Source organism: Xiphophorus hellerii, chromosome 14 (genome assembly GCF_003331165.1).
Source record: "Xiphophorus hellerii strain 12219 chromosome 14, Xiphophorus_hellerii-4.1, whole genome shotgun sequence".
In the NCBI taxonomy this organism is placed as follows: domain Eukaryota; kingdom Metazoa; phylum Chordata; class Actinopteri; order Cyprinodontiformes; family Poeciliidae; genus Xiphophorus; species Xiphophorus hellerii.
The window spans coordinates 13971354-13994923 of NC_045685.1; the positions used below are offsets into that span (position 1 = coordinate 13971354).

The 23570-nt window shown below is 38.5% G+C and overlaps 2 protein-coding genes across 2 annotated transcripts; both read right to left on the reverse strand.

The window, feature by feature from the left end:
* Positions 1-400: 400 nt before the first annotated feature.
* On the reverse strand, positions 401-2178 carry LOC116732224 (homeobox protein HMX2-like). The gene is made up of 2 exons (XM_032582264.1): positions 1809-2178; positions 401-1665 (listed from the first exon to the last, which is right to left on the reverse strand). The coding sequence occupies exons 1-2, from the start codon at positions 2023-2025 to the stop codon at positions 1130-1132; spliced, it is 753 nt and encodes a 250-aa protein (XP_032438155.1). The 5' UTR covers positions 2026-2178; the 3' UTR covers positions 401-1129.
* A 399-nt stretch (positions 2179-2577) lies between these two features.
* On the reverse strand, positions 2578-8088 carry LOC116732178 (homeobox protein HMX1-like). The gene is made up of 3 exons (XM_032582169.1): positions 7281-8088; positions 5109-5300; positions 2578-4795 (listed from the first exon to the last, which is right to left on the reverse strand). The coding sequence occupies exons 1-3, from the start codon at positions 7474-7476 to the stop codon at positions 4371-4373; spliced, it is 813 nt and encodes a 270-aa protein (XP_032438060.1). The 5' UTR covers positions 7477-8088; the 3' UTR covers positions 2578-4370.
* Between the last annotated feature and the right edge of the window lie 15482 nt (positions 8089-23570).

Consider the following 23570-nt stretch of genomic DNA (forward strand, 5'->3'; position numbering starts at 1 on the left):
TAGACACAGCTTTAACACCACCTCCATCTAATTAACAGTGATTGTGAATATTTCAGATGAAACTGCTTCACAATAAACAAGAACTTTGCCACTTATAACATTTGTAAGTGGCAGTTTTTCCTTTAATCTTAAAAACTTTATAACTACAAAGAAATCAGCTCTTTTTAATCTTACCTAGTCACTTTGTAACTTTAAAATATTTTTTCGCTGTTTTATCTCTCTTGGATATTTCAGTCTAAATGAATGAGTTTAAACAATAAAGTGATTGTTGCCAAAACCTGACAGTTCAAATAAAATGTTACTTTTTTTTTTTTTAAAGTTGTCAAAAAATAAATAAAAGTGTAAAATAAAATGAGACCATGGGATTTATGGAGGTGACTCCTTTTTAGTTTGGCTTTCTCAGGTGTTTCAGCCTCACGCTGACTTAAGCTGTAACAAACACAAACACGACAATATAGTAAAAACTTTCGGTGTTTTTCAGGTTTACTTTGAGTATTTATGGACTGACTCCCTTTTGAAACTGTGGGGAGGGAAAAAAACTTTCTTCTGCAACCAGTCCGCCTGCACAGACTTGTAAATGCGCAGCCAGGCGGGTTTTCCGTTCAAATAGCGGCGATGGTAGCGGATTGCATATATTCCACATTTTATTGCAAAATTCTTTGTCATGATTAGAACTGCGTTCACAGTTTTAACAGTCTTATCAAATATTAAGTGAACAGAAACTGTAACACAAACAATAATAAGGCCTTATATAAATACACAAAATCAGAAGCACGCTCTCTCACACACACACACACCCGCACACCCCCACACACACACCCACACAGCGAAGTATTACTGCGGGTAACAAAGCTGATGTATCACTTGGTACATTCGATCAAATGAGACTTGATACATGCTCCTTTACTGTGAAGATGATGAACTCCAACAACAGCGATGATAATGATAATAAAAAATAATAATTAATTAATAATAATAATAATGAAAAGAAAAAAAAGTGGCACATGCATGTTTGGGACTTGATGAGAATTCCTTTGAACCAGGTCGGAGAAAAAAATAATATAAAAAAAATAATATAATAAACTGATCGCAGATGATTGTCGCCTGTAGTGTCCAAGAACAAACCCACTCAGTCTCCGTCAAACAGGCCAAGATATTTGGCAGAGTTGGAGAAGTAGATGTAAGGCGCGGCGTTCGCGGTCGGATACACGACGGGGAAAGGCATGGGTAACAAACATCCGCCCAGCAGGCTGCTGTCCTTGTAAAAACTCGGTAGCTGCGAGTTTTTACCCGCCTCGGCGAAGTGTTCCGCGGCCAGCGGGCCCTCCATGTCCGTGGACAGCTGTCTTTTGAGCTTGTTGCGGCGGTTCTGGAACCAGATCTTCACCTGGGTCTCCGTGAGCTGCAGCGAGCTGGCGAGGCACGCCCTCTCCGAGCTGCTCAGGTAGCGCTTCATGTCGAAGGTGGCCTCCAGCTGGAAGATCTGCCTCTTGGAGAAGATGGTGCGGGTCTTCTTCTTGACCGCGGCTTTGGTGTCGGCGGCCGACTGCTGCTGCTGCTGCTGCTGCGGCTCGGGGCCGTGCGCGCTTTGCGCCTCCGGAGAGGAGGCAGCGGTGAGCGGCGCGGCGCTCTCCCCGCGCTCCGCTGAATGGACTGTGGGCTTCACTGTGTAGAGAGGTGACGAAATACTCTTTAAACCTTTTCAGGTTAAATAAACGCGCGCTTTCATGCTTTAATGCATAATCCTGTTGCTAAAAAAAGCCTGCTTGTTATTTTATTTATTAAAAGTAGAGAAACGTGGGAGTCACCTGTCTCATCTGACTCGCTGTCATCCTTCCTCGGGACGTCCCATGCCTCCTCGCATCTCCTCTGAAAATCACTCCTACTCCCAGTGTCCCTCTGCTCCTTTAAGGCGTCCAAACGCGCGCCGTCTTGCCGCTGCTTCAGGTTTAAGATGTTGTCAATAGTGAATGTGAAACATGCGCTCCGACTCGGCCCGTCCTCTTTGCTCATATTCTCGGGCATCTCATGCGCTCCTGCCGGGTTCCACACTCGGACTCTCCGAGCCGCATCGCTCCCCTTCCACCGCTGGGACTGGCACTCGCAGGAGCCGGTGATCCCGGAAGGGTGCGGGATCCGCAGCTTCTGATTGGTGGAGTTGAGGGAGCAGACGAGAGGCGGGATCAGCGTTCACGTCGGGTCGCCATATTGTAGCCTAAAACTTTCTTCTCTTTTTTTTCCCCCAGCCATGAAAATAAATGTGTATTTGTTGTTTCCTGTCGAATAGTGCGAACTAAATTCAGATTCCATTGAGCTCAGAGCTCAGTCTTGGTAATTAAAGGCTCCATTGACATTCAAATGTGTTAAAGAGTTTTAAAACTCAATCTGAAATTTTGACTGGATTTTATTTTTTTTTTTCGGATAATCTAAAAATGAGTTCAGGGCGTGAAGGTGTTCTGTTTCTTTAAGAACCGTGCAGATCTGAACTCTGAACTCCTTCATCTGGATTTCAGTTCAGTTTAGGCTCATATTGGTGCACGCACACTCATCCAAAACACAAGGAAGCTGTTGTGCATCTTGGTGCATACATTTTATTCACATTTGTGACTCAAAAAGTGTACAAAGGTCTGTATGAAAATTCTCTTAAATAACAAAATACATAATAATAGGTGTGAGTCGTGATTACAATTATTGTCGTGATTCTAACGGCATGAAAACTCACAAATAATAAAATGTGTTTTTGTAACTGATTGATTTATAGTGATTACATAGTAAACATTTTTAAGCGATGAAGGAATTTGTCGGAAGATTTGTGTGATTTAAACTAGCCTCCAAATACACTATGAAAAATAATTTCCCAGTTTATTTATTTTTGCTTTACTTGTGAAAGCAGAACAACTAGAAAATTGCTATTTTGAAATGATGATAGCATTTAATAAGGAAACAGTAACTGTCTGTAAAGAGGCAATAAAATAGCTTTCATTGTGTTTTAGTCCACGTTTTTCACAGAATTGTTGGTAATAAGCCACAATTGTTGTTTTTTTTAAGCACAAACAACCTGTTTATGATCATGCCAACTCAAATAGGTTCAAGTTGTAGCTTGCGACCTAGTCCAGACTTGGACTAGGTCACTACAAAACTTTCCCTTTTTCTTTTTTCTTAGACAGTCAGAGGTGAGATTGATGGTGTGCTCGGGATCATTGTCCTCTTTTATGTCCCGTGTCTTAGATCCCGATAGCTTTAGTCATGATTTTCCAGTAAGGAGCAGCTTGGATGAATTGTTGATGTGCTTATGGAATATTTTTGGTTGGCTGGCAGCTCTTTGTGTCAATGTGGTTCACTGTTAGCTCTAAACCCATTAAAATCCCTTTGAAAACCTTCCCAGACTGACAAATATAAATGACTTTTCTGCTAAACTGTCCTTGAATTTCTTCAGATCAGGCCACAAATTGCTGCTTTTTTAGATGCTCTAGCCTAAATTAAATATTCAATCAAGCGAATGTGGCTGTTAAAATGGAAATCAGCTTCCAAAACCGTTGTTCATCATAGTTGATTTATTATTTAAAGTGGACAATAATGTTTTCCCAGGTTGATCTGAGTAAGTTTTGACCCTTTTAATAAATGAAACCGTCATTGAAAAAGTTCATAATGTATTTTCATCAGGTCGTCCCTGTCTGATATAAAAAAACCCATCATGATCTGAAGTGTGAATAATAAAAAAAGAAACTACTTTTCACATTACAGTATTCACCAGCCAGCTTAGATAATTGTCAGAGTGCTGCACATCCACAACATAAATCTTTTTCCTAAAGTTTTTCTATCGGATTAAGATCTTAAGACTGTGAAAGCCATAGTAATACGGTGAATTTATTATAATCTTGAAGAAGCCAGTTTGAGATTAAGTTTGAGAAGGAGGCATAATCCTGCTGGGAGTTGCCGTTAGAAGATGTATGTGATAATACTGACCATAAAAGAAAAAGAATCCCTGTTCACCAGAGATTATTCCAGTTATACATATATATTTATCTTATAGTTCAGATGATTCAAAGATTCCAGATTCCTTACGAAAATGGAGAATGTCGATATTCAGCAGCTTTATAAATTTACTTTAGTCCTGGATATCTGCTTACACTGTTCTCAACACCGAGTAAGCCTTAACAGGACACAAAAATATCCAACAGAAAACTCAGTTCAGGTGTAAATGACAGAATTGTTTTTTGAACCACTGGTGCCGCCCCATGACTGAATGCTGCCCTGGGCTGAGAACCAGACTCCTTTCGCCTTTTTCCAAGACAAATAGTTAAAAAACATCAAGGCGTTAGTGTTTTAGAATTGCTAATAGCGTCTCTTTACTTCCAAACCTCCCTACATCATACCAGTCCTGTCATCGGTGGTGACATAAACATCAATGGGTGGGTGAGATGTCCAGTCAGTGGACAGGTGGGATCTGAGACCCCAATAAGTGGCGGCGACACCTGAGGCAGGCCGCCCAGAGTCAGAGGCGTGCCAATGTCCTCTCGGTACACCACAGGAACTCTGACGACCCTGTGGGCGGCGTAAGGTATGACGGCTCCACCGCTTTCTATGTCGGCGGTGATCTGGCGTTTCCACTTGTTCCTGCGGTTTTGAAACCAGATCTTGACCTGCGTCTCCGTGAGCTGCAGCGAGGCGGCCAGCCCGGCTCGCTCTGTGCTGCTCAGGTAGCGCTTCAGGTCGAAGGTGGACTCCAGCTGGAAGACCTGGGTACGGCTGAACACGGTGCGCGTCTTCTTCTTCCGCAGCATTTTGACTTCACCTGCGAGCAAAAAGAGATTTTGTTTGTTTATCGTAGTTGTTCTTTTTTTGTGAGAACCAGTATAATCAGCCTGTGATATCAGATAAATATATCGTAGCCATTCGGACCCGGAGACTTTATGCACCAGGTTCAATCAGACTTTTAAAAGTAAGGAAAGATACTTCAGCAATCTTGAAAACGTTGAACAAAATTGCCAAAAAGAAGAAAATATTTCAGTTTTTGAAGCATCAGAAAATCATTTTTGTAAGTTATAACAAATCAACTCTTGTACAAACTGTAAAATACAATTCTTCACATTGTGGTTGTAACTTACCTGTATCACAGTTGTCCTCCCCGAGGATGCAGGGAGACACAGTTTCTTCCTCTTTGTCATTTGTTAAACTATCGTCTCTCTTCTCCTCTGATTCGTCGCTCTCCTCCGCTGACTCTGGTAAAACTTGGTAATCCCCTCGTCTCTGTGTTGCATGGACCCCCCATTTATCTGTGATGCTGGACCCATAAATATCTGTGGAGAAAAACAGAGAAAAGAAAAAATTATTACCTCAAAACAACATTTGCACCTGAGAAAAACATGGGTCAAATATTAGAGCAGACACACAATAAAAAAAATTCTGGTAGCTTTATCTATTAAAATGATCTACATCTAGCAGTTGTTGGTCTCATTACAAGTTGTCATCAGATTTGCGGTTGATAAAAATTTCCTCCTTGGGGCAAATTCTGAAGTTTGTATCCCACTTTAGCAACTTAGCTAATGCTAAGTTGGATCTAGATCCAAAGCTAAGCTACTAGCTTTGAGACAGCTGTCGTCATTTTGTACAAGTAAAACAAATAAAAACTTAACCATTTTTCTTGAGTGAGTGAAGTTCAGAAATTTAAAAATAGCTGGAGTGCTTAAGAAGTAGAAATTAAACTAATTTATTTAGGAGCCTTTTGTGCCTTAGTGTTTGTACTTTAAGCTATTTGTCCTCAGAAACAATCAAACATTGTTTAAGTTTTATTTTCTCCTTGCCAATTTGCCTAAATGGAAGAGACTAATTGGAGAGTTGGGTTGTTTATTCGTGAAGAAACTTTTAGAAAAGGGTTATCCAGGTCATGTGTTACAAACTAAGCTCTAAACATAATAAAGGAGAGGTGATGGGTAATTTCATTATCTTATTATAACACAAATGTTGTCTAAATTGGACAATTCCCACTGTTGCCGTCTCCCCGGATACAATTATCCATGATTGTCACAAAGGAAAACAATCAGCTCTTCTATCTAGGATACTTAACCTTTATTACACTGATTAAAAAAAAAAAAAAAATTAAAAAAATGATGTAAAAAAAAACGACTGGAATTTTAAAACGTTACTTGTTTATTCAAACATTTTAAAGATATCTATATTCATTTTGGTTGTTCAATATTAAAAAGAGACCAAAATAATGAATAGTATGTGATGACGGCATTAAAATTGAGAGAAATGGTAATAAACTGTCTATTATGCATTCGTTATGTTATCTAAAACACTTACACTTGCTAGGTCGTGAGGGGGGCTTGTGTCCGTCTCCAGCAGCCATTGGGCAAGAGGCGGGTTACAGTAATAAACCTTTTTAATTTATTATGAGAAAGTGACAAGTGTACCATTTTAATAGCAAAAAATTTCCCATGCATACGCACTAACTAAATCATCTTAAACTCAGAATTGAGAAGGTTAGCGTGGAAGTGACTTTAGCATTAGCGCTATCAATAAACTAGCTTAACACAAACCTACTTTTTAAGCCTACATAGAAGGTTTCTCAGTCACAACAAGTCTTATGATAGTGTTTACATTTTTCTGAGTTGATATATTCACTCATTATCAAATTTGGAATACTTTATTTACTTTAGAGGGAAAATGAGTTATTTTCAGTTTAACCCAGTTAAACTGTAAATCTGAAACATTGAAAATAAAATAAAAAATACAAAAGAGAATAACAGAATAGAAACCGTGGGACGGGAGAAGGGGAGGCACCTGCCACTCTTGTAAATCTTTGTATTAACATTAATTTAACGGCACAGATGGTAACACTTTATTTATGAGGTGCAATATCTACCCTGACAAAACTTCATAAATGCCCACTCACTCCGGGCCACGCCTCCCTCTGTTTAGTCACATTGTTACAAAACTGCTGAAATTTTGTTTTCTCATTTGGTCTTGGTGTGCCGGCTCCTAGATTTAGCCGAGGCACCCCATCTGGTCACCCCTCTGAAAACCTTCTGGAGGCGCCTCTGCTGTTCTCTGGACACAGTAGCTATAGCTGAGTTAACGGACATCTTCTGCTAAAAACAACAAACTAAACGTTTGGCGTAAGGCCTGTTACCAACATAAAAGTAGTTGATTTATTCGAACTGGCTACTACAACATTTGAAGTAATTTGAATAGGTAAAATTTAATATCCTCCAAAAGTCATTTTTACAGTGCAGCTGTTTCGAGCCAGCAAAGAAAGGCGCAAGATGGGAACTCACCTCCAGTTTTTTGAAGCGGCTGTCCCGTTTCCAGCACCCTACTGACCATCGGGAAGGGCGCAGCCCCCCAAACTTTGAACCCGGAGGTCTCCACGCTCTCTCCGGCCGAGGAATCCGCGCCGGATGTCCGCAGCAGATTCTCGATGTAAAAAGACGGAGCACCGAGTTGCGATCTCGGCGCCTTATCGTCTAACATTACGACTTTTGCGCTTATGGAGCCAGCTGGGTTTTGCACCTTAAAAAAAAAAAAAAATCCCACGGATGAGAATATTATAAAATCCTTCCTGGGAGAGACGTCAGTTCTTTCTGCTCGACGTAAATCATCGCGACGCACTCCAAGAGGTCCCGTTGTTGGAGATCCAGGCGCAAAACTCACGTTGGGGTTGATCTGAGGACAGAAAGGCAGAGGTATTAACTACTCCGAGAGAGGAAGAGAGAGAAAGAGAGAGAGAGGGTGAAAAGGCTCCACAGCGTTGTTTCCTCGTAGCTTCTCTCGCAGGCTGTGTGATAGTCCGCCGTTAGGGACAGCAGAGAAACTGGATTTAGGTCAATTAGGAGGAAAGCCACGCAGAGATACGGTGATGTCCTCGGGGCTGGAGACGGACAGCGCGTCCCGAGGAATGGCACAGTACCGCCTATCGGTTACATCTGTGCCTGCACGCCTTCATTTCACAGTGTTTCTAAAACTGATTTTCAGAATAGATTTAAGACGATCGGAAAAAGGGGAAGCTTGTTTTTGTTCCAATGGTCATTTTTCCACATCTCCTTTGTTGTTTTTGTCCCCCTCAGAAAACGTAATTGCACTCAACAGGAGACGGCAGGAAAAAATGTCAAAGCAGCCGAGGGCCCAGAAAACCTTTAATTGATCAGTTCTGGAGACAATTTCGATATTTGGTTGACAATAAAGCTGCTAATGCGAAAACATCTATTCTAAAATTTCACATATTTTATGTTAAACTTCCGTTTTGAGTGTTGTAGTTTTCCTCGGACAGGAAAAACATCAAGACATCACATGTGTTTGTGACGTGTTTGTTTAACATACAGAAATAAGGATTGCACTTAGTGATATGAAACGCATTATGTAGGTTACACACAGACTGTTATTTTTATGCCTTTTTTGTGTTAATTATGATATTTTTTTTATTTACAACTAACGAAAACATGACATTCAAGATTAGACATTTGACTCATAAAATATTATATATATATATATATATATATATATATATATATATATATATATATATATATATATATATATATAAATGTTTGCTTGATGAAAGGTTTGCCTACGTGAAAGGTGTTTTTTTCCAAAAGTCACTTGTTTGTCAGATTAATAGATAGATAGATAGATAGATAGATAGATAGATAGATAGATAGATATACATTGTACTTTTATTTTACTTTTGTACTTTTTCTAACCAGTGTGTGATTGTATCTTTTTGTTCTTTTCTTTTGTTCTTTCTTTCATTTTCTCTTTTTTCTGTCTTATGATCTTTTGTTTTTCCTTCCTTCTAAGTCGTCTTCTGTGACAGCTGTTTGTGTTCCATATTTTCTACAATGTGTGTGTGAAGAATCAAAATAACAAAAATAATAATCATGACGATAAGAAAAAAAATATTACTAATGCTCAAATTTAACCCCCCAAATTATTGGCATGTATTATTGCATATAGGTCGTTAATTTAAACAATCCTGGTCATTATAATGATAAAGTTTCTCATTAAGTAAAGGGACATGAAGATATCCTCTTATAAAATGTCACAGTGAAAAATTGTAGCCCACAGTTATTTCCAGCCTGCTTGTTTGTTTATTTTTGTCCAGCCTGAACAAACTTGTCACGTGGTTTTGTGACTGAGCTCTGACTCTGACAGACTTAATGAACCAATCAGTGATGAGTTTCGAAGCCCAACAACAACTTAACCTTCCAGGTCAGAACATTTTCCCCGTCCTGCTCTGACAAACTGACACAGAAGTATTTCGCCACGGTTAGCGGATCCTCTCAGAGCCTTCAAGCCGCTGATTGTTCATGGGGGAAATTATTGGGAGTTTGAGCCTTAAAGCCCATAGATGGACTGACTGCGAGCGTTCCTGAAGGTGGGGAATGTTTAGTCATCTAAGGAGCTGTGAAAAGTGCAGTAAAATGCCACTGTGTGCGTGGAGTTGTAATCGGATTTTAACATTTTGAAAAGCTTTACTTTCATCTGTGGGCAGCAGTGTTAAAAAAAAAAAAAAAGAAGAGAGAAACGCTCAGAAGCTCAGAACATTCCAGGCTGCACAGTTTTGCTCTGCATGTTGCTCGACTGCGCTCACTTTTCACAGAAAACAACTTACAAACCCTTTACTGATGGTGGGGATTAGTGAAATAAACAGAATGCACAAAAAATTATAATAAAAAAAATCTAGTCAGCGAGAAAGAGATCAACTGTTTGTTTTTTTTACCCAAAAGAGAAAAAAAAATGCTCTTACAGTTCTCTGCTGCACCCCTGAAGTTACTTTGTGAAATCCTCTTTGCAGTAATCGCTTATGAATCTAATAGCCTGGTGGCTATTTGCAGTTTAACACCTCCACTGAGCTCTGGAGGGAATTTGTGTGCACAGAATGATTTACATTTGGCGTCTGACATGTTTCTAATTTCCTGTAGAGCACAGAAAAGCTGAAGAAAAATATTTACAATTAATAACCTGGAGATTTTTCAGGTAAAACTAGCAAACTCACACTTCAGAACTCACACTTTTTCTAAATGGGTACAGCTTCATCATCAGGGTCAATGTTTTATTTGTGACTATTTTGCCTCTACCCTAAATAACTAACCATAACTTGGACAGCCAACTTAAAAAAAAAAAACACACACATTGCATTCCCATGCAAAAAGATGTAAGAGCTCGTCAGGACGGTCAGGTTCACTTTGATTTAAATCCTATTTAGTTTGACTCTGGTTGGTGCAGGAGTGATGTTTTTTTTTTTTTGTTTCTCAAAGAAAAGTCCAGACAGCTTTAACCCTGTGACCAAAGCCAAATACAAGACAATGAAAATTACAGGATTCTGATGTTAAAAATAGTCGTATATTAAAGTTCACGCAAACCCCACTGCTTAAAATCCTCTCTTGGTATTTTTGTGTTAAATGTCAGACTCTTCACATTTGACACTCTTCTCCAGCAGACACCAGCAGAAGGTTTTGGGTTGAAACTGACTGACATTTCAAAACGTTTGAGCCTTTTGAATCGAAGGTTCAAAGTTCAAGGCTTCATCAGCCCATAAGACATGCTTGCACACCTTAAAACCCTGCATGATATCTCTGAAAACTCTGGCTTCATCTAGTTTTTTCAAGTTTATTTTGTATAGCACATTTAGCAGCAAGGCAGTTCAAAGAGCGTTGAACAATAAAAACAAAATACAGTTTAAACAAAAATAAAATTGCAGAAATATCCAACTAAAGGATGAAATTGAGCAAATGGTGCGTCTGAGTTTTAATTCATTGTTAATCTGCTGACATTCAGTGAACACTGAACGCTGGAACTTAATAAGTTGGTTCAGCAACGCAAAGTTGTAATACACTACATGTGATCAGACCAATTTATTGGATATTTTCCGTCTAATAGATGAATTGTACACAATGCATGTCACATTGAAGGTGAAAAAGGTTTGAAATGACTCGTTTTTTTCTCTAAAATCATAAAAATACAGCATTTAACAATGGTGTGCCGATTTTTTTTTTTAAAGCAGCAGGTGAAGGTTGTTCAAACTGCAGCTTCACTTTGTATGCCATGAAGCGTTCACGATAAAAACAATTTTAAGTGATCTGTCAATGCATAATATTCACATGGTAATCTTTAAAACAGCATTTTTCTTTGGTAATCCAAGCAACACAGAAACAACGTTTCAATCTGCATAAAAGAGCTGAAAAAACTGCATGTTGATCACTTTATAATGACTGCACGCCCAAATAAATGAATGACCACAACTACAATGACCATGTATGAGATCATAGTGTGTTTCTTTAAAGAAAAAGATACTTGAAGAATGATCATTTTGTATGTAGAGTCTTTTTTTTATATATATATATTTTTTTTTTACAGTTTTGTACAAAAGAACAAGTTAATAAATGATAAAAACATTGACCACAATTAATGTTGCTCGTGATTTATGTCGCTCTCATCCTCGGTTTAACCGCATATTTTGTTTCTGGAAAACTAGAAATGATCACATTGTCATAATTTGTGCCTTTTTAATGGACTTCTTCAACGATACGAGGTGTTGAGGTAAAAGCCACGTCCCAGAATGACAAGAGTGTACGAAGTCAGCGAGGTCCAGACGTCTTAACAGAGTCACTCAACCAGAAGGGCCCTTTTTATGCCACATGGAGCACAGAGTGGACTCATAATGACAGATCTGTCTGGGTTTTTAGCCTCTCTTTCTGCAGCCTTCACTCTCTTTGCTTGATATTTCTTCTTTAAAAAAAAAAAGCAGAATTTTCCATCTCTCAGATTTGCTTCCAGATACAGACCTGGTTCTTGCTGTTGTTTAACAGAAAACCGAGCCCAAGGTGTGTTTTTAAACCTGGTCAGAAACACTGAGAAAGTGCTGCAGACCACAACCACTGAGACTGACACATACTTGTTCTGCCTAATCCCCATTAGCTCTCACCTCACTGCACCATGAGCCTTATTCACTCTGAGAGCTGCTTGCTTTGCAGCAAAAACATCAGAAAAATTCTACAAGACTGATGTTGCCTGTCTTGGTTGAGATTGCCTAATTTTTACCCTTTACGGCATAAAATACAATAGATTTGGCTAAACAAACTATTAATGCCTGTTTGTTTAACCCCTGGACTCCAAATTAACCCCGTTAGAACCGTGCTGTCAGTTTGGCACAAAGGAGGGGAAGTGCCTGCTGCTTTGAGCTCATATTGTGCTTGAAGCCATTTGTATTGACTAGAATCATGCTTCTATGTGATTCCCATGTCCGTCTGCAGAAAACATGACTCCTTATACAGTGGAAGGGATCAGGAATCATGTGGGAATAGTCAGGAGTGGAGTATGCATACACAGGAAGCAGGTTTCATCCCCGTGAGTTGGTAATAAAGGAGCACTTCTGACGGGGAACAACAATAAAAAGGTTTACGGACCATCAGATCAATGAGAAAACATCAGCTTCCCTGATGTCTGCAGCTGGGCCAGAAAAACAGGGTCAAAAGGTCAAGAATATGGAAAGACCTCTTGATAAAAACTCACATCTGAGGCATTTCAAGTTCCCAAAATAGAGCTTCCATTCCCCATTTTTGCATCCACTGTTTCCCTCGGTGCACTCAGTCTTTACACATGAACTTTAATAACTACAACAGAGAGCAGCAGCAGAACATGGAGAGGGAGACCCCTCTGATCGAGAAATCGCGTGAGAACCGAGCCTAGAACACTCAAGGAGCTGCTTCAGTCTCCTCCCCCTGAGGTCAAAGCACTTCTGTCATATTAGCTTACACACACAGCGTCCATATTTCTCAATAAATCATGGACCCTGAAGGATCACTGCGAGCTGCAGGACTCTTCTTTTAGTCACTATGGCTAGATTATTTAAAACCTCTTATTGGAGTGAAGAAAATAATCTTTGAGAGTAACAAACAAAAATACTGGTAAAAAACCCCCAAACAAACAAAACTAAACAAATACACCAATAAAAAATAAAATCAAACAAAAATAATCCAGTGGAACTTTTCAGTGAAAAATCTTTATAATTGTGGACTAAATTGAAATAAACTAAACAAAAGTAAAATTCAAATCAGTTCATTTCCAAGAAGGGAATTGTTCACAATAATAATAATAATAATAATAATTAATAATAGTATCCAGGGTCATTCTTTATAGTAAAATACAAAAACAACACAGGACTTTAAATAAATGGCATGAATTATAAAACGCAAGAATTGAATAATAATAATAATAATAATAATAATAGTTTCTAGTCGTCCGTTTGATCGCGGGCTGCTGGTCTCTGACAACCTCCTGATTAAACATAGATGAAAGATGAAAGAGTCCATAAAGCTCAGCTGCCTTCAGGACACATTTCTCCAGAAAACTCGTCCTGTTTTCCCTCTTCTTGTCACGCAAGTCCCCGCTGCTGCCGCTGCCCTGCTGGGAATCCAACCCACAACCTCCATCCCGGTCACACGGGGACAAGGCCTGTTTTATTTTGTTTTTCTTTCTTACAATATTTGATTAATTTATCTGCAACATGACATTTTTGTTCACGATAAGCTAAAAACGGCCCAAAGAGCCTGGAGAGAAAATGCTGAAGTGTTTTTTTCTTTTGATTCAGAAAATCTAAAATAAGCTGTAATTTTCTTTTCTAAATATTTCATTGAATTTGACAAACTTGGACAAGCATCGCTTTGCTCAAATCGCAGAAGTCTACTCAACATGTTTCTGTCTGTTCTTGCGAACTTTGCGGCGGGGTTTTTTTTTATCTAAAAAAAACCCCGCAGATTTTTTTTTTTTTTTTTTTTTAGATAAAAAATTAAGTTGTAAGCCAAATCTTGATCGATGACGGGTAAAATAATAATAATAAAAACACAACAAGAAGGAAAGACAAAAAGAAAACGAGAAAGAGCGAGAGAAAATGAGAATTAGATTAAAAAAAAAAGAAAACTCGTGATCTAACTCAAACTTGATGAACAAAATAATAATAATCTGCAGATTAATTCGATGTAGAAAAAATAAACACAAACTTGCAAAACTTTAATAGAAAAAAAGAAACTATTCAGCGCTATGTGAGATGTGGGAATTTAAAATAAAACAGCAGCAACAACAAAGAATAATAAGTAAAAAAACAAATAAAAAATCGAAGGGGCATTTCATCTAAAAACCCAAATCTGCTACCAAGCAGCGAAGCCAGGCTCAAAGGAAATTATGACGCCTCCCCAACTACCTTTTACATTCTTAGTCTTTTAGAAGCGTTTCATTTTTTAAATAAGAAATTAAATGTAGACTGCATGAAAATAGTTACTTTAAAAGTAAAAAAGACGTAGAACCAACTGACGACGTCATTTCGAAAGTTTGAGCTCAACATATATCGCTGTAACAATGACAATAATTACCGAGGATGATGATCATAATTATTATTATTAGTGAGAATAAAAAACCAATAACAATAATAATAATAATAATTAATAATAATAACACCACTATTATTTGTAAAAATGGCGATGAAAGGCGTTACTTTCCGCTGTGACCGAGAAGTTTTTTTTTTCTTCTCAGCATCTGAGTCAGAACAGGTCAGAGGTCAAACAGAAACCCACACAAGTTTTGTTGAGGTGCTACAAGTGTGTCGTGCTCTTCTCATTTTCTGTACAGTCCAAACGGAGTGATCCGAGGTTCATGATGCCGTTTCCAAAACTCGAAATAAATATGCAGTTTACTTTTTTTTTTTTTGTAGGACAAAACGCGATCTGTGGGTTTAAAAAGAAAAAAATAACCCAACCACTTCGTTTTGCATCAATTTGGTTCTTGAAATCCTTTCAACATTAGTGTTCGTGGGTTCAAGCTTCGTTTTTAATTTATATCAGCTGTGAACGTCACACAAGTTCATGACTGAAAGATGTGAAGGTAAAGAAACACAAAGTCAAAAGTCCAATTGACAGAATATCTCATCTAAAACCTTAATAATATTGACTTCTCCAATTACAGTTATAAGGGATTACATGTGCAGATTTGACCAGCTGAGGGCAGCAAAGAGCAAATTTTTAAACGGAAGTTCAAGTTTCATTTTTTCGTTTGGAGGAAAGACTGATTTATACAATAAAACGCAATTTTTCAATGACTTTATTTTGTGCTTTCTGAGGAAAGAGGCATACATTTAACTTCAGATTTCATTAAAACATATGATTATGCAAATTATTTACAGCTTACTTTGGAAAATAAATTACTGTTAATGGCGCCAAAGGCGTATGATGAACAGACGAAAATGTAACAACTCATTCCAACCACTAGATGGCAGTGTTACACTCTCTTTGGGTTGACTCAACCACAGTTTGTTCCGAGTTCCCAGATCAGCTTTACACCCTCAGAGAAATCCAACAGCCAATCATTGGGAAGCTCGCTGATGCATCATTTATTAGAAACACAGTAAAACAATTCAGCCTCAGTGATCACAAAAACCGTATGAGATGTCAAAGGCTTTCCATTTTGTCTGTAAAAAAAAATAAATAAAAAAAGAAGCCGTTTTCAAATAAACAACCAAAGCAAAATTATTGTGGTGGTTTCATCAAAGCAAAATTACCTCTAAGAATTTTAGATGTTAGATATTGTACCATTAATGGGTAAACCATCGGGTCAGGGGTCAGTGTCAGCCTGGAGGAGTTCAAGTGCCTTGGTGGCTTGTTTACGATGTCATGATGGAGCAGAAGACGAATAGATTGTGACCTTCTCTGGAGTAATGCTGACGTTGCTCTGGTCTATGGTCATGAGATAAAGACCATGATAGAAAGAACGAGACACAGCGCCTGAAATGAACTTCCTTCACTGGGAGGCTGAACTTAGCCTTGTAGAAAAGGTTTCGTAGGGTAAAGGATGCTTATCCTGGGTACTCTGGGCACCACTCTCATCCACAATAATAACACCTCTCAAGAAACTCAAGAAAACTTCACAAAAGAGTAGATAATAAAGGCTGAAGGCCTTGCTGGAGGGATGAGTCTTGAGGAGTAGTTCAGTATTGTTGCATTTAGGAGCTCAGATGGGAGATGTGGGGTGTCGCCTTAAGGTTTGAACCCAAAAGTTGTAGAGGTTGCAGCGAGGGACATAAAGTAGACCTTTTTCTGAAGATTGTAATACTCACAACCATTTTTATCGACTAAAGTTGAGTAAGTTAGATGATAATTATATTTTAAATTCACTGTGACAGTGGAGGAAGCTGAGTGGAAAATTTGGTACTGAGACACAACTGTGTATCATCAGCATAGAAAGAAATGTCTCGAAGTAGAGACCTTGGTGGTGTACGATCTGACCAGATGGTAAACAGAAGATGGCTAAGAACCAAACCTTGAGGGACTCTAGTCTAGGGGTGAAATGTGAGTCGTCCACGGTGACAAACTGCGGTTGGTTGGAGAGGTGGTGAAACCAGCAGCCTGGGGTTTTCTGAACACCTACAAGTTCCAGGTTTTTCCCCGTAATGGCTTTTTGTCCCCTTTGTTTCAGTCCTTGACTTTTTCATTCTACAGTCTGATCTTGGAAAAGTTTAAGACAGTTAGTGGGTTGATGACAATAGAAACTAAAATACTGATGGTTGCAGCTCGTGGCAAAACTATTTGCCATCGTGTCTAGACATAGATCTATTTTCTCCCTTCAGATCATCAGAAATCTTTAACTTTATGGAAGTCAATGGCATTAGTTCAGTGCTGTCCGGCAGCACAGCCATCAAATGTACAGCCAGCAGAGAAAGCCCCAAACTGTCACTGAAGACAAACAGAGCAGTCTGGAGGCTGAGTATCTGCATCTTAACTCAGAGGAATTAAAAGGATGCCCAGCTTGCAAATGAAGACAAAAACAAGTCAGTGGCAATCATGCACGGTTGGCTGGAGATGTGAAGAGTTCACGTCTGGGGCTCAGACTGCATCTGGAAGCACTGCTTGATGTGCAGCTTAATTCATTACAAAAGAGATAGAGCTCTTTAGCATGCGGCATGTTTTCCCTCTTCAAAGCCAATCTAATGAGAGAGGTCCTTCAGATGGGCTGCATCAGCTGTCACTGAGTTCTTGTGGGAACGGAGAAAGAAATAAAATATGGTTTCCCTTGCAAGAGAAAAACACTTTCATAGCAATTTGCAAGTGAGCTTCCAGATCAGGAAGATGTTTAAAATCAGAGTCCGGGTGGCGTTTGGGTGAGGCTTGTTCGTTTTCGCTGCCTCCAGCTGTTGTTTTCCTCGTTTACTGGAGAAAAATAATTTCCTTATCGATGGGGGGGGGGGAATCTAATGTAACCAGACACAGGTGGCTTAAAAGACAGTTCAGTTTTGCAGATTTAAGGACAGTTGTTACATTTTGAACCGATACATTCAAATATAGTCCAATTTCACAAAGAATTATCACATATATTATAATTTTCTTCTACTTAGCTTGTCTTTTAAATTGTTCTTCAGAGAATTAAATACATCAAAACTCGAACAATTTACGTTTTCATACCACTATAAATAAATTCAGGCTGTAAGAGTTTAAAGTGGTGTACTTGGTACATTTACTTTTGCGTTGCTCTTTAATGAAATTGTAGTACAGTAAAAAAAAAAAAAATCTAACTGCTGACGATGAATGAATTAGAGTAGCAATTGCAGTAAGGCTACACCTAAAGTAAGACTCCTTTTATTATTTTGATCATATTGGCAATAAAAGACACTCAAACTATGGGATACATCTCCACTTCTTTAAGTTAACACACCCAGGAGCCAGATGTAGGTATAGTAGTCACAAACTGTACTCAAGTAAGAGTAGTGTTACCGGTACTTTAAAATAAAGTTACTCAAGCAGAAGTGCAGTAAAAATGTATTTTACTGCACTATATTTTGCTGTAAATTTTTTTTTTTCTAAAGGTTACTAAAGTAAGTGTCTGGAAGAATCACACCATCTGTTGTTACTAACATAAAATTTAATCCCTCTTGGTTTTCTCTTGCCGTACTCGGCGTCAATTATCCCTCTCTCCAAACACACACAAACACAAACACACAGTCAGGTTTTTGTTTTTCAGCTCTGCCACTTTAATTGTTTGCTCTCCTTCCATTTGGTCTACAAAACTCGTCTTGACGTAGAGGATTTTTCCAATGTTTGAAAAAATTTGAATAGTCCCATTATAAAACAGCTTTCATGATGTTCTAAAAACGCTTTAAAACAGAAATAAAAAAGTACCAGAAGAAAGGAGTAGCATGGTATTCATAGAAAATCAATACAAATACATAAAAACACCTCTCTTCACCTCTCCTTAGTAGAATATTTTACTTTTGAAGACATTGCACAACAACAACATCTGTTTGTCTCTGGTTTCTTTGGACTCTGCTCTGCTGGACCATGTGATGCAAAAATGCTGCATTTGCTTTTTCTTCAGAGTAAAATCTGCAAACCTTTACCAACTCCACAGTGGTGCACTTTGAAACAGCTGTCATGGCACCCAGGTTTAATTCAATCAGCCAAAACCTGGATTTGCTCTTATCTGTGCTGTTGAATTATTTAGCACTCCTCCTGCCCTCACAAAAACTCTGTTGGCTTTAAATAATACATGTGGTAATGAAATACATGCAGTTTACTATAGGACTTATTGACAGTTTTCAAAGATCCAAATTCTGAGTTATGTTGAAGATTACTCATTTAAAACTGTATCATTCGTGTTTTAGACAAACCTATTCAAAGGTTATTTTGTAATGTTGGGCATTTTGTGTGTTTTTTTTTAGGGTGAAACTACACTTATCCTCATTTGACCTTTGCAGTGAGGTGAGAAGATTTGCAGAGGCAACAGTCACAACTTAGACAGGTGCAGAAATAACAGCAGCTCTCCAGAGACAGCAGAAGAAATGTGAAATCCCAGACAAAAGGCATGTTTTGCTCAGAATGCTGTTTCATCTAATAGAGGTGCACCATTCCCACATCAGAGGCACACTTTGATTTGAAGATCGAAGAAAATGTAAAGGGAGTAGATTCTCTGAGGACCACTGAGTTAAATTACTTTTTTTTTTTGCAACTTTAACATTTTTTTTCTGTCTTTCAAGCAGTTTTTCTTAGACAGTTGATAAATGTACATATTTGTTAAAGATGGCTTTGCTGCTTCCTGGTCAGGGTCCTGCTGTCTCCAGCAGCTGGTTAGAGGCAGAGGCACACATCAGTGTTCAGCGACACTCAAAATACTCAACATGCTCCACTCGAAGCTGGAGTTTACAATAATTTTCACAGCAGCTAGTATGTGGCCTTACAGATGTTGCATGTAATATATCTGAATGTTATTGTCTTGCAGAAATATATACTTAGCAAAGATTAGACAGGCACAGCAATTTAAATGTAAATCCTGATTCCATCATAATCATTTCCTGTATTTGCTGGAGAAACTGAGATGTCTGAAGAGGGAACCCCACAATGAAAAGTGCTTGACGACATGAAATCATGATTTTCTGTCTAGTTATATAGTTATAATACAAACATTTACACATTAGTTAGGTACTGAATACATTACGGAGCTGAGTTCTGAGTATCCTTGTAGGAATTTGAGGTCTGTAAGCTTCCCTTGGTTTTGTTGGCTATGATTAAAGGATTCATTTGTCTTGCCGGCGCTGTCTGCAAAGTTTCAGCCTGCCAAGTAATTAGGAAGCAGTGGAATACCGACCGCCGGATGGCCTCCGGGGTTTTCACTTTTGCTTTCATGCAGCCATTAACAGCAGTGCCAATTCCTTCCATATGTACTCCCAGCCTGCAGGGTGTGTAGCGAGCTTCCTCTACGGGGGTCTGTTTAAATTGCATTTGATGTGTAATTATAGTATTGTTTAAGGCTTGTTGAAAGGTGGAGAAAATTGGACATATCATTACATCTGAATATAATTTCCCCTCTTTGCTTAAAAAGCCAGAGGGAATCTAAATCAGCGGCTTTTATTCGGTCTGATTTGTCAAACCCTGCAGCACGTTCGCCACAAGTATATCGGGACAAGTTCATTTTATTCCAAATGCTTCTTGGCTAGTATCTCATCTCAGCCAGGTGGATTTGAAAAGCATGAACATTAGGTCTCAGACATCAAAAGGCTCCTGCCATGATCACAGATGTCATGAATCTGGAAATACGGGGATCCATTCAGGGCCACGGACAGGTGGAGCCCACAGTGTGAACTCACAAAGCTGCAGGACGAAGTTAAAATCTAGGAGGATGCAGCAGGAACTCTAGAGGTGATCACAAATATTCATCCAACTGATCTTGAATACCTTTATGATTTTTATTTTTTTCTGAAGCAGCTACAGACAGATGAGTGAAATGGCTTCTTTATTGCAACAGGAAAATAAAAGCATCCATGCACAGGAACATAATCCAGGATATGCAACCTCTAGCAGCCATAACCAGGTCCACGTCGCGACATTTCTGAAAGCTTCAGCAAGAGTCGGAATCAGCAGGTAGCTTTATTTTTTTCCATAAAAATAATAATATTGCACTACTGTGGTGGCACAAGACTGCACTGTTGGAAAAACAAAAACATGCTGAAGGTCATTTAAAGCTTCCTGCAGAACATTTAGACAAACAGTGAGATGATTGGACATTGAAAACATAATGTACTTCTTCGGATGTATTAGCACGCTCCATATTTGGAAGGGGGAATGAAAATGCATCTCCAACACCCAAAACATCAGTAAAGCTGTTTTCAGCACGATGAACCCGTAGACATCATATAACAGAAGGATGATGAAAGGAGAAATGAACCGGGACACTATGGATAAGAATCAGAAGATAAAAGACAGATGAATATTTCTGTACGATAATGATCCCCAACACACAGCTGACCCAGTCAATCACCCGACTTGAATGTGACTGAAGATCTGGAGTGTGGATAAAGCTGAGTGCACAGAAGAGGCCCAGATAACTTCAACTTTGGAAACAGTTTGTGAGGAAGAATGGCCCTGATCTCATTTGTATAGAAATCTGAGTAGAGCTGAACAAAGGTATTTGGCGACCTACGAACCCGACTCCGTTAAACCAGTCCTGTCAGGAGGAATGAGCCAAAATACCAACAAGCTCTCATGAGAGTCTTGCAGAAGAAAACCCAAAACATTTCACCTATTTGAATTTTAACAAATGTAGCTAAAACAAAAGAATCATCTCTCGTCATGTTGCCAAGTAGTAAACAGAAAATTTTTGATAATCATTACTGGCCTGAAGTCAGTAATTTAATGTCAAATTATGTTAAGAAAATGTTCTATATGTATTTTACAGTGTATGTAAATATGCAGTTTCAACTGCCAGGAGGTAACAGCTTTAAAAACTGGACAGAAAACTTAACATTTTTTTAAATAATAATTAGCTCTTTTGCACTGCCCTCTAGTGGCTAAAAACACAGTTACAGACATCTGAAAATGTGGAGTGATAAATAGATTTTATAATCCACATTTTCATTGGAAACTGGTGGCACACAACCGTTGGCAGCCTGGGAATAAGCTCTTGTCGCGGACCGACGGCTGTGTTTGAATCTAATGACGCATCGGGCTCAGGGGACATGCTTCAAAGTAGAGCATGTTTTTCGATGAGAAAAGTCCCACCGAGGCTTTTTTTTTTTTAATTTGTGGGAATTTCTCGTTGCAGCTGGAGTGAAAGTCCAATTCCCTCAACAACAAATCTAGTTAAAGAGTTTGAAGCATAGCTCAGATTTTTAATAACACCAACTGGACCTCCACTGTCGTTCTTCATTCTACAGTAAAACACAGATTTTATCCCACAAAGCAGTCGCATTAAAAGAAAAATAAATGTAATCTTTTTTCTTAATTATTAGTTGTAATTACATCTAAATTTGCAACATGCCTCTGGGTTGAAATCTAAGCGATAATTAGAATTTTTACACTTGATAAAAAATGACATAGAAAAGCAGCTCTTTACAGCTGAAGTGACACTGGAGCAGCTACATGTCTGGGAGAAAAGGTTCATCTTGCTGATCAGGTTCTTTGTTTGGCTTCATGGCTTCCCTGAGGCTGCTTTACTCTCCGCACAAACAAAACAATAAAAGTGACTTAAGGGGTGTTTAAGGATCTGCTTGTTCCTCTGTCGCTCAGTAAAATCTGTGGCCCGTCAATGAAAACAAGGCAAAAGTAGATGATAGTTCTAAGAATGTTGCTGAAATGCTTCCAAAAAGATATGAAGGTTGAATAAAAAGCAGGCTGTAAGAATTTGACCCATTTCTTTCAGTTCTAATAATCATTTTAACCTATAGCTGTGAACTCCTGACCGCTGTTACATAATCGTGCTTTTTGCCACCTTCCAAAATTTGCGCTCTTCAAAATTTGTATGTAGAGGAAAATTGACAAATATTTACACTTGTTGGCGATCACCTTCACATTTAGAGGACAAATGTAAAAGCAAACATCCAGTTTTAGCTTCTGTAGGAAAATGATTGAGTGAATCTGAACAAAAGTTTTCTCCCTTTTTTAACTCAACAACATATAAACAGAATATCTATCTTCCTTTGATGTTTCCTGTAACATTACCACAGGATATGCTGTGTACAGAACCCTTTAATTATTCATGTGTTTAGATCTTTTCACTAGATTTGTTTGAAGACCCTCTGGCTTATTGTGCGTGGCTGGATGATTATGTCTCTATGATGAAGAAATTACAGAATAGCCCCATTCACAGACTATTCTGTGCCTTTCTTCTCGTCTGAATGTTTTGAATAATCAAACAAATTTTGATATTTTACAAAGACAACTTACCTAAACACTAACTGCACTTTGTGAATGAGGATTTGATTCATCAACAAGAAAAAAAAGAAAAAACAACCGACCTAGAAGGGAAGGATGGATGGGATATGTGTGTCATGTGGCATACATTTTTTAATGCTTTATTTCTTTCAGATTGGACACTTTTTTAACAATTAATGGCCTGTTTGAAGTTGTGTCACATCATCTCAAGTAGATTTAAGTCTTTACTTTGACTGTACCAATACAAAATTCTCGATTTCTTTGAAAAAATGCATGGGTGGACTTGTGAGTGTCTTTGACTGAGAACACTGCAAGCAGCTTGTTGAGAGCAAAAGTCAGCAATTACAAGAAGTCGTTTTCATTGTGAAGCAGCAAACAGCCTCAGACCATCAAACAACCACAACCAGGCTTGACTGTATGTTTAATATTCTTTTCGTGAAATGTCCTAAATTTACACCAGATGTAAAGGGACACACTTACCTTTTAAAAAGTTACACTTTTGCCTCATAAGTCCACAGAAAAATTTTCCTCCATGTCTTGAGTTTAGGTCTGCATGTTCTTCTTGGTCAGCAGAGGTTTTGGCTGTGAACTTTAACCAAGTCTCTCCGAGTTGATTAATGAATCTTAACATAAACAACTGAAGTCTGTGGTTCTTTAGATGTTCTGGCTTTTTGTAAACGCCTGGATGACCCAATATGTCCGTGAGGTGACCTTGCTGTTCCAGACATTTCTGGGAAGGTTTTCCATCTTTCCATTTGTGGATTATGGCTCTTACTGTGATTCACTGCAGTCTCAAAACCAGTGTGATGGCTTTATAACACTAACTGATATCAGTGGCTTTGTTTCTCACCTGCTATTAAATTTATTTAGGTCAAAATACGTTAC